This window comes from Mangifera indica, chromosome 5 (assembly GCF_011075055.1).
Source record: "Mangifera indica cultivar Alphonso chromosome 5, CATAS_Mindica_2.1, whole genome shotgun sequence".
Lineage (NCBI taxonomy): Eukaryota > Viridiplantae > Streptophyta > Magnoliopsida > Sapindales > Anacardiaceae > Mangifera > Mangifera indica.
Genome location: NC_058141.1, coordinates 20,087,345 through 20,099,392, shown reverse-complemented (window position 1 = coordinate 20,099,392; position 12,048 = coordinate 20,087,345). Strand labels below are relative to the sequence as shown.

Here is a 12,048-nt window from a genome sequence, read left to right as displayed (position 1 = left end):
ATGCTCATAAAAGAAATCTCCATACATAAAAGAAGTTTGCCGGATTAGGAGTGTCGAGTCTCTTGTCAAAATAATAGGGTGGTGGCTTTGTGGCAAATGTGGAGGATATACGAGCAAAAGGAAAGAAGAAAAATGAGTTTGTAGACAAAAATTATATCTAAAGTTTTTCCCTTTATGCATAACTTTTTTGTTAATTTTAAGTAATATGATAATTTTAAATAGTGAAATGGTCAAAAAAATAATAATAATATGGTAATTTAATTTCCAAAACTTTTCTTAAGAACTTTTCTTAAGAAAGCTTGATTTTAGGTAAAAATATAATTTATGCACCATGTGGAAAAATATAATTTCATTATGTGTAATATTATATATACATATAATAAATGTAAATTTAGACACCACTAATCATGTGCATAAGTGGGTGATGTGTTATGACTAAAATTTTATTTTTAATTTAAAATTATCTCATAATAACACATTATAAAGGTATCTTATTAGATATTTAAAATTAAATATATATAGAAATTATATAAGTAATATTATATATAAAAACAAATTTTAAATTTATTTATACAATCTGATAATATGAGATTCAATTATTTTAAAGTAAAAAAAAACTAAATAATTATATTACCAAATCATATTTTACTTATTTAATTTGTATAAATAAATTAAAAAAAATTATTTGTCAATATAATTTTATTTAAAAAAAAGTCTATCCCACACGTTGTAATTGCGCAGGCAAGATGTCAACTCTTTGTAGAAAAACGTAACCGGTCTCACACCCTATAGCTTTAAAAGCCAAACCAACACCACCTCAACCACCCTGAAAACCTTGTAAATGATCACGATGAAGCTTGTTTGGTCTCCAGAGACCGCCTGTGAAGCCTACATAGACACTGTTAAATTAGTGAGTTGTTTCATTTTATTTTATTTTATTTTCCATCTATATATTGATTGAATTTCAGAAGAATTTATTTTTCTTGAATCTTTTCTGCAGTGTGAGAATTTCAAAGAATCCAGCGTTGCTGAACTCCTCTCAGCCATGGCTGCTGGTTGGAACGCAAAGTTGATTGTCGAAGCCTGGTCCTACGGCGGTCCAATGCCCACCAGCATCGGCCTGGCTGTAGCCGCTCGACACACCTCCGCACGACACGTGTGTGTAGTCCCAGATGAACGTTCAAGATTAGCGTATGTTAAAGGCATGTACGAGTCGGGCATATCGGCAACAGAAGTGATAGTAAGAGAAGCAGAAGAGGCCATGGTGGAGCTTGTGGGCGTAGATTTCTTGGTAGTTGATAATAAACGTAAAGATTTTGGTAGGATTTTTAGGTTTGCAAAGTTCAGTAATAAAGGAGCCGTTTTAGTTTGCAAAAATGCCAGTCAGCGGAGTTTTGGAAGCCGTAATATTTCTGGGTTACGGTGGAACGGGGTTCTGGAGAGTGGGACACGTGTCGTCAGATCGGTGTTCTTGCCGGTGGGACAAGGATTGGATATGGCTCACGTCGGGAGTAGTAATGGTAACAGGGAAGAGAGTTTAAAGAAGAGTCCTACTCGTAGCCGTTGGATCAAGCATATTGATCAACGATCAGGGGAGGAGCATGTGTTTCGAGGAAATTTTATGCCGAGGTGAAGTAGACTAGATGGGCGTATTTTGGCCAAAGTGAAAATTTCTTCTACGTCCTTGTTTGAAGTCAAAATCAGAGGGTGTAATTGATATTTTCCTTTTTGTAAATTAGGAGCTATCTCATAGTATGAATAATGTAAATGTTTGCAAATTTAATAAAGACACTAAAACTTGTTTTAATTGTAGAATGTTGTTATATTTTTGTTGCTTATTTAACCGTAAATTTGAGCTAACTTAACTCGAATTGATGTTATTGTTTAGCTTGAATATGTTAAAATTTGAATTAAAACTTTAATTTAATAACGTGGATCGTATTTAATTTATTTGTCTTTCTAACAATTTTATCTATTTGTTTAAAATTATTATTTATTATATTAATAATATTATTCATTTTCTTTATAACACCAATTCAAACCAACTAAATATTATTCATCTGATCGAAATTGGGCTGGGCTTGTTGGATGGTTAGGAGTAAATCCACCCCTGTTGCTAAATAATGTTGGGCGCACAACACACACCCCACTCAATGGGTTACATTTGGATTCGTGAACCTTGCCATGAACGTTTGCCATAATTCCAATGGCCCACCTAATTACTGGTTATTTAAGCTCGTTTCAAGTAAATTGGGCCTTCAAATTAATCTGGAATCAGCCTGAAAATGGCCCATTCGAAATCTATCTATATTCAAAAAATCCAGTCAAAATTGATTTACGATTGAAGAATTAAAATTTAATTTGAAAATAATTTAATTTTAAATTTAATCTAAATTGACCCAAACTTAAATGTTTGAATCCAACTCAACTAATTCAATTCAAACATGAACATTTAACCAAGGTTTTAAAAATCGGACCGAACCAGCCGATCGAACCTGTTGGTCCGTGAACCAGTACTGTAGCCGGGTTCTGTTGAAGGCAAAACCGTTTTGGAATAGAAATCAGATTGGATCGCGGTTGAACAGCCGGTTCTCTCCTGAACCGCGGTCCAACCCGGTCCATGCAGGAACTGGTTCAAGGCTGCATATAAAACTTTCTGCGTAAAACACTGTTTTTCTTTTTTCCTCTTCCTTGTAGTGCACGCAGACACAGTTATCAGTTGCTGCAGCCGACGACTTCCTCCGACGAATTTCCTGTTCCTTGCCGACGATAGTTTAAATACGGCTGCCGACGACAACACTGTCGCTGAGGGGTGTCGATTTGCAGGCTTACAAGGCAGCAGTTTCACTTCACGGCTATATTTGCAAGTTTCACGGTGACTTCCCAGGCTCAGACGTTGGTTGACGACGGCGATTTCCATTGCTGCTGTGACCGGCGACTTCTCATTTATTCTGTCAATTGCTGAGTTAACACCAGAAGTTTGAAGTGTAATCCAGGCCACAGAAACCAATTATTCCTAATCCTGTAAAAGAAACTAAAACAAAGTCTGTTTCTTGCCCAGTCTACAGTCATCAGCGCAATATTGTCAAAGGCTGAGGACCTATATAAAATGTGCAATCTCTATACTTAAATTACGATGGTCACATAATTCCTTGCGCCTAAGCATCCCTTTTTTCAGTACTGAAAACATTTTAAAGTCATTTACAGTAAACCATGCAAACACGTTTTCCAATAGAAAACCTCCGGAATCAGCTTTGCACGTGTTAATTGACATAGTACCAAACACTTGCAACCTTAGAACATTTATTCTGTCAATTACTGAGTTAACAACAGAAGTTTGAAGTGCAATCCAGGCCACAGAAAGAGTTTTAATTAATAAGGGCGTCCACTTTGTTCTCTCTTAACATATAAGAATTAAAGAGTATTTATATAAGAAGTAGTAAGTAAAACAATAATATACACATACAAATTTTATGACTAAATTGTAATTTGACCGGTTCAAAAGGGTCAATCGATTAGTTTAAATGGTTCAACTGATCCGATCAAAACCAGTACTTAAAATGATTTTTATCTCGATACGATTTTGAAAACCTTGCATTTAACATCAATGTAGCCCTTTCGAGAATACTCAAGTGAACTGATAATAAAAAAAATTCCGTTGTTCTATTCCACTGTATATACAGAACATCTAGCTTCTTAGCGAAAAAAAATCTGAGCCAGACGAAGATGCTAAGAATTATCAACCTTTCCCCTGTAACCTACCAAGAAACCATATGAGAAATTAAGACAAACATTTTCTTTCTTTCTTTCTTTCTTTCTTCTCATACTTGTTTCCTTTGAGTCAAAAGGCTGCGTAATATCGTAACCATTTTATTTTTGGATACTGTCTGTGCTTTGTGGATGATTTGTTGTTAGAGTCAGTTTAAGCTTGAATTACTCTTTGATGCTTGAGGTGATTCTGAAAATATGCTCTTCTCCGGTGCATCTATCAACCGTAACAACCCAACGACTCCTTTTTCTTCCTTTAACCACTTCATCGCCATTATCAACCTTCTCTAACCCACTTGTTTTAGTGATAAGCAGACCATTCCCGATGGGTAAAAACTGACTATTAATTTCACTCCATGATCCTTTACGCAGGGCGTTGTACCCCACAATAACTCCCCCTCCATGCTTTCTGCTCTGATCTCGTGCGGCTCTGAATATCCCTTTATGAACATCAATATTGCAATCAATAAGCATAAAGTCTGCACCTTTGTACTCGTTCTTTAACAGGTTTTGTGCGTCCCCCGCTACAAACTCAATGAAACTTAAGTAAGGACCGAGGCCAAGGACATTCTCGGAGTCATGAAAGGTGTCAACTCCATGTAAAATACACACCACGCGACCGCCAGTTTGGTGTGCTGCTGCAACAAGAGCGAGTGCAGTGGATACTGAAACGCTAGAGCAAGCCATCACCATCAGTTGTGCATTGTATCCAGCTGCAAGAGCGGATATAAACTCCGCAACATCGGGCTGCTTGCCTCTTTTACCCTACAAAAGAGACAGAAAACACTTCAAACTTCACAGAAAAGTCACACACGCTGTAGAAGGATTTACAAGAGAGATTTATTTCTTACCATTTGAAGAGCTTGGAGGTAAGCTCTGGTAGCATTTTCAGAAGACCAACAAGGCATTTCTTATTAGAACTTGATTTGTAGTAGAGCTGGGGGAAGAGAACCCTGATATGTAACTAAAAGAGATACCACCTAGGCCTCTCCACATTAATTAATTGATTTGCATGCAAGCAACCAAGGAAGGTTTCAATTGGAAAGATTCTGCCGTGACAAAGTGGCAAGCTTGAATAAGATGTTAGAAAATAAGTTTTGACAAAAACAAGTTAACCATATTCTTATTTAATAATTGTTGTAGTTCTCATAGATGGACAACCGATTAAGTAGGTAAATCATATTACAAGATTAGTTTGTTCTATGTGACTTAAATCACATATTTAAAAGTATGAATTTTTGATATAAAATTTATATGATTTTAAATAATCTTTTTAGAATTCAGATATTAATTTGATAAAAGGGTGGTTCAATCCAATCAATTGTTAGATTGTTAAACAGTTTAAATAAATATTTAAAATAATTTTGTATAATAATCATTAAATATATAATTTTAACATGAAATTAAACTTAATTTAATGAGATACATATTGAATAGGGATGGCACCGGAGAGGGGCCAGGAGGGGAGGGGAGGGGAGGGGATCTCAATCCCCGTCTTCGTCTTTGTAGGGGATATCAATCCCTATCCCCGCTACGGAGATGAAAATGATTCCTCGTCCAGTCCCCATCCCCTCTCCATCCCCGCGGGAAAAAATCTCCTCCTTGTACTTGAAAAAAAATATTTTTTATTTTCTAAACACAATATAAATATATTAAATAATATAATTAAGTAAAATTAAAATTAACTCACTATTTCAAATATTACAAATATAATATATTAACTACTTTAATATATACAACAAAAACTTAAATAAATTTGAAAAACATAAATAATTTAAAACTATAAAAAATATATTAGTATTTTAAATAACTATATTAATATAAAAGGAGGGGGATAAGGGCGGGGAGGGGTGGGGCGGGGAGGGGGCACATGTATCCTCATCCCCGTCTCTTTCCCATTTATATTAAGGAATCTCCTCCCGTTAGGGTCGGAGAAGGTTGAGGCCTCTAAAATCAGATCCAAATTACCATCCCTAATATTGAATTAATGAGTGAGGTATTCGATTGAAGCCTTATTGTTGAAAAAAAAGTTATATTTTTATAAAATATAGAAGATATGTTTAATATAAAAAAAAAAAAACATTTTATGTGGATTCAAAATCAAGTTTTAATTAAAAAAGTATTTGACTCAGGTTTTTACCTGATTAAACTATAAATAGGTAATTCGAGATCTCATCCAATTTTTTAAAATTATAGTTTTAAATTTTTTAATTTTAATAATTAGTTTTTGGGATATCATTTTTTAATATGAATAATATTATGTGTATCTTTTTTAAATATATAAATAAGTATATATTATATATATATCATAACATAATTGGATAATATTTTATTTTTAATTTAAAATTATCTAAATATATAATAATATATATAAATATATATTTAAAATAAATACATATAATTTTATTGTTTCGAGATTAAGTGCTTTTACCATCTGTCACCACTCGTTATGTCTCTTAATCGACTGCAAACCTGGAACATGAGTGGCTGTTGAATAAGGTGGTCGTGGGTAGATCGGAGAATCCGTATTGATCACATGCACGTGTGGCCGTGCCAGCCAAATAATGCTCACGGACAAGATTCATGTGATTGTGATTATTTATTTCCGACCAAAAGGATTAAAATTAAAGAGTTTCTTGATTCCATTTCAATGTCTATAACCAGGAATCCTCTTGATTATCATGCAACCTATTTTCCTTCAGGTTAGAATGTGGAAAGTAGAGTTTCCAAGTTTCTGTATTGTGCCATCTTAATTACGTTTTGATCATTCATTTTTGTCTATAAATAACATTTTATGTAAAAATGTCAAATAATAGATAATAACAAATGTAAACGAACTGATATACTATTGTATAATTAAATAATTTTAAATTAAAAATAAATAAGTAATTATATTTTTTATAACATATTAGTTTGTTTATAATGGTTTGCTTAATTTTAATCCAACTCTCGTTTAAGTCACTCTTAAAATAACCCACTTGCCATATTTTAGTGTATAAATGAAAAGGCTTTGTAACATTAACGTGTGATTAATGAAAACGTTGATATAAACCATATACTATATTGTAAGATTAACTTAAGTAGCTAATTGGAAGCAGTGATTTAACATGTTGCCAACTAGTCCCACGTGCGATCTTGCTCCAAACCGAAAGCGAAGCTTTGCCTTGACAATTAAAATCAGGCCAAATGGCTATTTCCCATCCAAAGTATGATATTTTAAGTTTGAAAATGAGAACATAGATTTTAAACTCAAAAGTGATAGATTAAATTTTTAACTTAAATGTGGAATTGTCATTAAAATCGGAATTTTACGTATTTAATGTTTAATCCAAATAAAATGTTGACTAAGTAAGGTTGTTTAGTTAAAAAATAAATATAAACAGTGGAAAGTCAACCATTGTATGGACCCAACATTAAAGACAGAACAGGGAAGATGATGCGCAAGACAAAGTAAACAATAGAATAAGGAGAATGATTAGTTAACAACCAACACACAGATCCAAGTCCGATCACGTTGATTTGCACGAACAGACCTTGACACCCGCAGCCTACCCTCAGTAATGTAAATCGCTTTTTCTGGTTTCTCGTTCTTCTTAGGATTCCTGTAAATTATGAGTTTTTTTTTTTTAACTGAAAATCTTTATCTAAACCAAACCATTCTTATCAAATCCTGTCTACAATAATCTTGAAATATTTTAAAACTCCATAATCACTTAAACAACTCTTTGTAAGCTTCTTGTAAATGGGCTTCACGTGTCATTTCATCATTTCTTGTTTCTAGCTGCTTTTGTTACTGATTGGAGTTTGGTGGCCGTTATTGTAACGTGAGAAGTTTCAAAAAGTGGACTAGGCAAAAAGGTTTTGAAGATATTTGTTGAAAAAATAAAAAAATAATACCATACTTAAAAGACCCTCTATAAGATATATTTACAAAATGATTCAAAAGATCGATCATATTACTTTGAATTTATTTCTTTGTAAAAAGTAAAGAAATAAATTATTCAAAAGTTATATTTAGTTGTAAAAAGGCCCCTACAAAAGAGACACAAAGGAGGCATAATTTTAATAGTTATAATTAGTCGACGCCAACGGGAAAAATAGGTTTGATTCCAAGCATGAGCCAGTTCCAACTCAATTTGAATTCCTTCAATTTGACCATTCATCATTTTAAAGAAAAAGAAAAATAGTTGAAACAAATAGCATTATTACCACTAAAGTAAGCTCTAATATAAACTGAAGATTAGCTCAATCTCAATTTGTTCCAAAGCCAAGCCCCCTAATTATAATCAACAAAATTTGAGGTGATTTAGTCAAACCAACCCATGTAACTGAGATCCAAAACTACTCAATTCTCCTCAAAAACACAAGGGTACGTTGAATTTGGATTCTACCCTAACGTCTTTTTCGGCTTTTTAAGTTTTAAACAATACTACAGTACAAATGCATAACGCCGACCCAAAGATAACAAAATATATCACTAGTTTATACATCTAAAATTGTCGGCCGGGGACATCATTTAAGGGGAAAAAGGAGACAGAAAAGGGGCAACAACAATCACCACCGCAAAGCACAATCATCAGCTCATTTTCTTATCCAAAGGCTATAGACACATTTATTTATACAGATTTTGAAACACAACAATCATTGCGGACCACAACAAATAGAAGTTTTAAATGATCTCGAGCAGAAACACAACAAATCCTAACAGCTATAGTAGACTGTTGGAAAAAAAGACTGCCATGCCAAATACTAATTCCATATGGATGATAACTAGAATAGACGCTTGAATCATTCTATATTAATTCTAACTACCCTTTTAGTTGTGCCTGCAGAAGCAGTCCTGCCTCCATTATCAGGTATCATTCCTCTGGCACTCCGGGCTCCCTCAGTGGATGGAAGCATCCAGCCACCTCCAGTTGCCTTCCTACTTTGGTCATCACTACTTGAACCTACATTGCCATTGCATGAAGAAATTTCAACCAAACGCCATGTGATGTTGATAAACATTTGAATTTGTTAATTATATAGCTCATTAAAAGATAATGAACTCCCAAAGGAGCAAAATGCAAATCATTCTGTCCAGTACAAGTATGTGATAATTTTAGTTATCCCTTGCTCACATCACCATTTAAAATTATTTCCCTAGCACATGCAATGGGATCCTTCCACACTAGATTCTAACAAGGGCAAGAGAAAGTAACCAAGCCTGTTTTGAATTTTGACAGAACTATCGCGCGTAAACGATCCAAAAAGCATTCAGTTAATGGGCTAAAAATTCCTTGTTTCGACCAAGAATATAATCCATCCAAGGTAAATGAGTAGCAACCAGAAATTAAGGTATGGACAGGTGACACAAGAAAATGACTAGAAATAAAAACAAGAAGAACATAAACTATAACATTAGGGAGATAAAACGTTACCTGCATTATGAAGCCTATTAAATCCATCACTCCAACCAGGTTTTGCATTCCCTCTCCAAGATTTTTCAAAACCAGCAAGCTCATCTGCAAGAGAATTACAATACAATAGTTCCATTGGTGTTCTATATTCTTCAGATGGTTAAAATAATGACAAGACAGAAGCTACAGACCTTCATTCATATTGTGTAGAGTTTGCACTGTATCCACCTTACCATCTGCATTAAGCTTCCTTGTAACAGAATGGCCCTGCAAGGGCAATGCAACCACCTCAGTCATCACTAAACTAAATGGTCAAATTTCAGTAAGAAAAATGAATGAATTTATTTGTTCCTGGATGTCTGCTAAGTGCTCGTTAGATCAGAAAGTAGAGACAGAATATTGAGTCCTGAGATCAAATATACGTGCAATAAACAGTTAACATTAGACTCCACCCAATGAAAGAATAATGAAGTGTGAAACAGACGGTTTGCAGCTACAATTTAAAAAAAAAAGAGTTGATTTAAGCTGCTCTGACTAGAAAAGTCCAACTAATAAACTACAAATAGTTGTGCAATGGAAGCTGGAGAAACGATGCAGAACTTTGTCACTGCACCAACCTTATCACGAATCCCTTTAGAAATCCTATGTGTTGCTTGACCCGTTGTTGTATCTGCTTCTTTGCTCTCCTCAAGAACCATCTGATACACAATCACAACGTTAGAGAGAGAAAATCCAACAAGGAATCAACTATCACTGAAAAGGTTCTTACACCATCATTGTCAGCCCTTCTTGTTCGTGTAGAAGTATAATAAGCTCCATCAACACCTCCATATGTAACTTTGCAAGTCTGAAAACTAAAACCGCAAGCCTGAGCCTGCGTCCCTTCCACCTTGTTGTGATGGTTTATATGATTCACACTCTTACTCTCTATTAGATGAACACAGGATTATGGATGTGTAGTCATTTATACCCAAAAGCAAAGATAAAGAAAAGTTACTAGAACATTAAAATTTGGTTACCATCAGTCTCAATATCATCCGGATGCTCAACACAAGGTTGTTTGCTTGAACCAGAACGTGCCCCAGAACCTTTATCTTCTTCTTTTTCTCCCTCTTCATCAGAATTTAGTTCTTCAATGACTATTCCCTTTGCTTCATTGGTCTGTGGTGTATTCCTGGATGAAGTTCTTTGACCAAACATGCCAGGTTCAGAGAAGCCAAAAGGACGAGTAAAGAATGGATCATCAAATGGATGCCTTCCTCCAAACAGGCTAGGCATCATACTCCTGTGGGATCCAAAACCACCAAAGCCTCGGAAAATAGTAAATGGATCATCCATATCAAAGAGATCACTTCTACCTTCTCTTTCCCTCTGCATTTCATACAGTGATTTCCCTAGAAGAACAGACCGCATTAGAAGAAGATCTCCTTTCAAGAAATATTATTAAATTAATAAAACTATCTACAATTATAATGAATTATCAATTTGGATACCAATGATAGTGTGTCAATTTAGTGATTTTATATAAAAGATAAAATAATATTTAATTACATGATGACTCATCATCAGTACTTATGATCAATGCATATAATATTATTCTTATTAAACTTAACCTATTATGATTAAGAGACATGCCAAAGAAATCACCCTGCTCATCTTATCTTTGGGAATTTAAAGAATAAAATATATTAACATAACCAGCCACAACTTCAATTCTCAATTTCTCGGGAAATCCATGAGAAATTGTCCCAAACAAAAACTTCACATCATCAAAAAAGAATTAACGGTAGAGAAAACCAACATAATTCTGGTAATTTACCGTGAAAGTTTTTCATGCGTCTCACATCCGAAATTTGAGATTTATAAAGGAAAAATAACAATTCAATATAGGTCTTTCAAATTAAGAAACAATCTTCACAAAATTCCTTCTTTTTACCAGACACGATTTGTAGTTTATGCCCGTTCCCTATATATATGATTGCTGATGCCATGAAACAACAATGATTAAACAGAACATGTAACTTAGTCATTACAAGAGAAAGGAAGGCAGACGATTAACCATATGCCCTGGTTGGTTAGTTTTTCACGATCCAAAAAATAATAAAATTAATATTTCAGAGTCGGCCTTCTTGCTCTGCTGCGGATAGATAGCAAAGAAATACAGAATGAAATGAAATTTCCAAATATTTAAATTCGAATAACCATAGACAGCTATTACCAAACTGAAAAACTAAACTTCGAAGAAGAGCGAATAAAAAATCTCAGGAAATTTATCCATCCTTTGAATTATGTTTGATTGCTAAGAAAATATCGCAATTGAAAGCAAAACCGAAATTTCGATGATCAAAGTGTATGAAAAATTAATTTCGAGACCATCAAGAGCACAGTTTCTCCGAAAAACCGAGACGGTGGCGGTAAAATATGGGGTGAATCATAATTATTAACTGTTTAAAAAAATACGCAAGATCCACAAGTTATGATTATTATCAGCATTCTACAACAGAATTATGACGCCAAAATATATGAGAAGGCGAGAGAGACTTGCCTGAAGAAATGAATCAGAAGAGAGATGATCGCGAGTCTCAGAGAAGGAACCAGAGAATGGCTTCTATTTTTTTCTATGACAAGGATCAAATTTAAATAGCTGCCGGGAATTTTTTTTTTTTAAAGAAGAATTTTTGAGAATGTGACACGTACACAATGCAAATTTAGCTAGAATGTTCCCGTCTTCCGTTGCCTTATAATTCCGTTTCCTTGTTTCAAACACAGGACATTTGATGATCACGTGACAGCTAATTCGGTGTGACCTTGCAAATTTGAAAAATACTTTATTGTTAGGCTGAATTCCATCAAAATTATTCAAATTTGAATTCTAATTCAG

The 12,048-nt window shown here is 34.1% G+C and overlaps 3 protein-coding genes across 3 annotated transcripts; 1 reads left to right on the top strand and 2 right to left on the bottom strand.

The window, feature by feature from the left end:
- Nucleotides 1-694: 694 nt before the first annotated feature.
- LOC123217374 lies at nucleotides 695-1,807 on the top strand. The gene is made up of 2 exons (XM_044638377.1): nucleotides 695-910; nucleotides 1,001-1,807. The coding sequence occupies exons 1-2, from the start codon at nucleotides 842-844 to the stop codon at nucleotides 1,631-1,633; spliced, it is 702 nt and encodes a 233-aa protein (XP_044494312.1). The 5' UTR covers nucleotides 695-841; the 3' UTR covers nucleotides 1,634-1,807.
- Nucleotides 1,808-3,638: 1,831 nt separating this feature from the next.
- On the bottom strand, nucleotides 3,639-4,719 carry LOC123217678. Its single transcript, XM_044638776.1, has 2 exons — nucleotides 4,620-4,719; nucleotides 3,639-4,533 (listed from the first exon to the last, which is right to left on the bottom strand). Exons 1-2 carry the CDS (start codon nucleotides 4,674-4,676, stop codon nucleotides 3,934-3,936), a joined length of 657 nt encoding a protein of 218 aa, XP_044494711.1. The 5' UTR covers nucleotides 4,677-4,719; the 3' UTR covers nucleotides 3,639-3,933.
- A 3,603-nt stretch (nucleotides 4,720-8,322) lies between these two features.
- On the bottom strand, nucleotides 8,323-11,865 carry LOC123215259. Its single transcript, XM_044635278.1, has 7 exons — nucleotides 11,713-11,865; nucleotides 10,187-10,561; nucleotides 9,937-10,094; nucleotides 9,785-9,865; nucleotides 9,359-9,434; nucleotides 9,189-9,272; nucleotides 8,323-8,717 (listed from the first exon to the last, which is right to left on the bottom strand). The coding sequence occupies exons 2-7, from the start codon at nucleotides 10,542-10,544 to the stop codon at nucleotides 8,557-8,559; spliced, it is 918 nt and encodes a 305-aa protein (XP_044491213.1). The 5' UTR covers nucleotides 10,545-10,561; nucleotides 11,713-11,865; the 3' UTR covers nucleotides 8,323-8,556.
- Nucleotides 11,866-12,048: the final 183 nt, after the last annotated feature.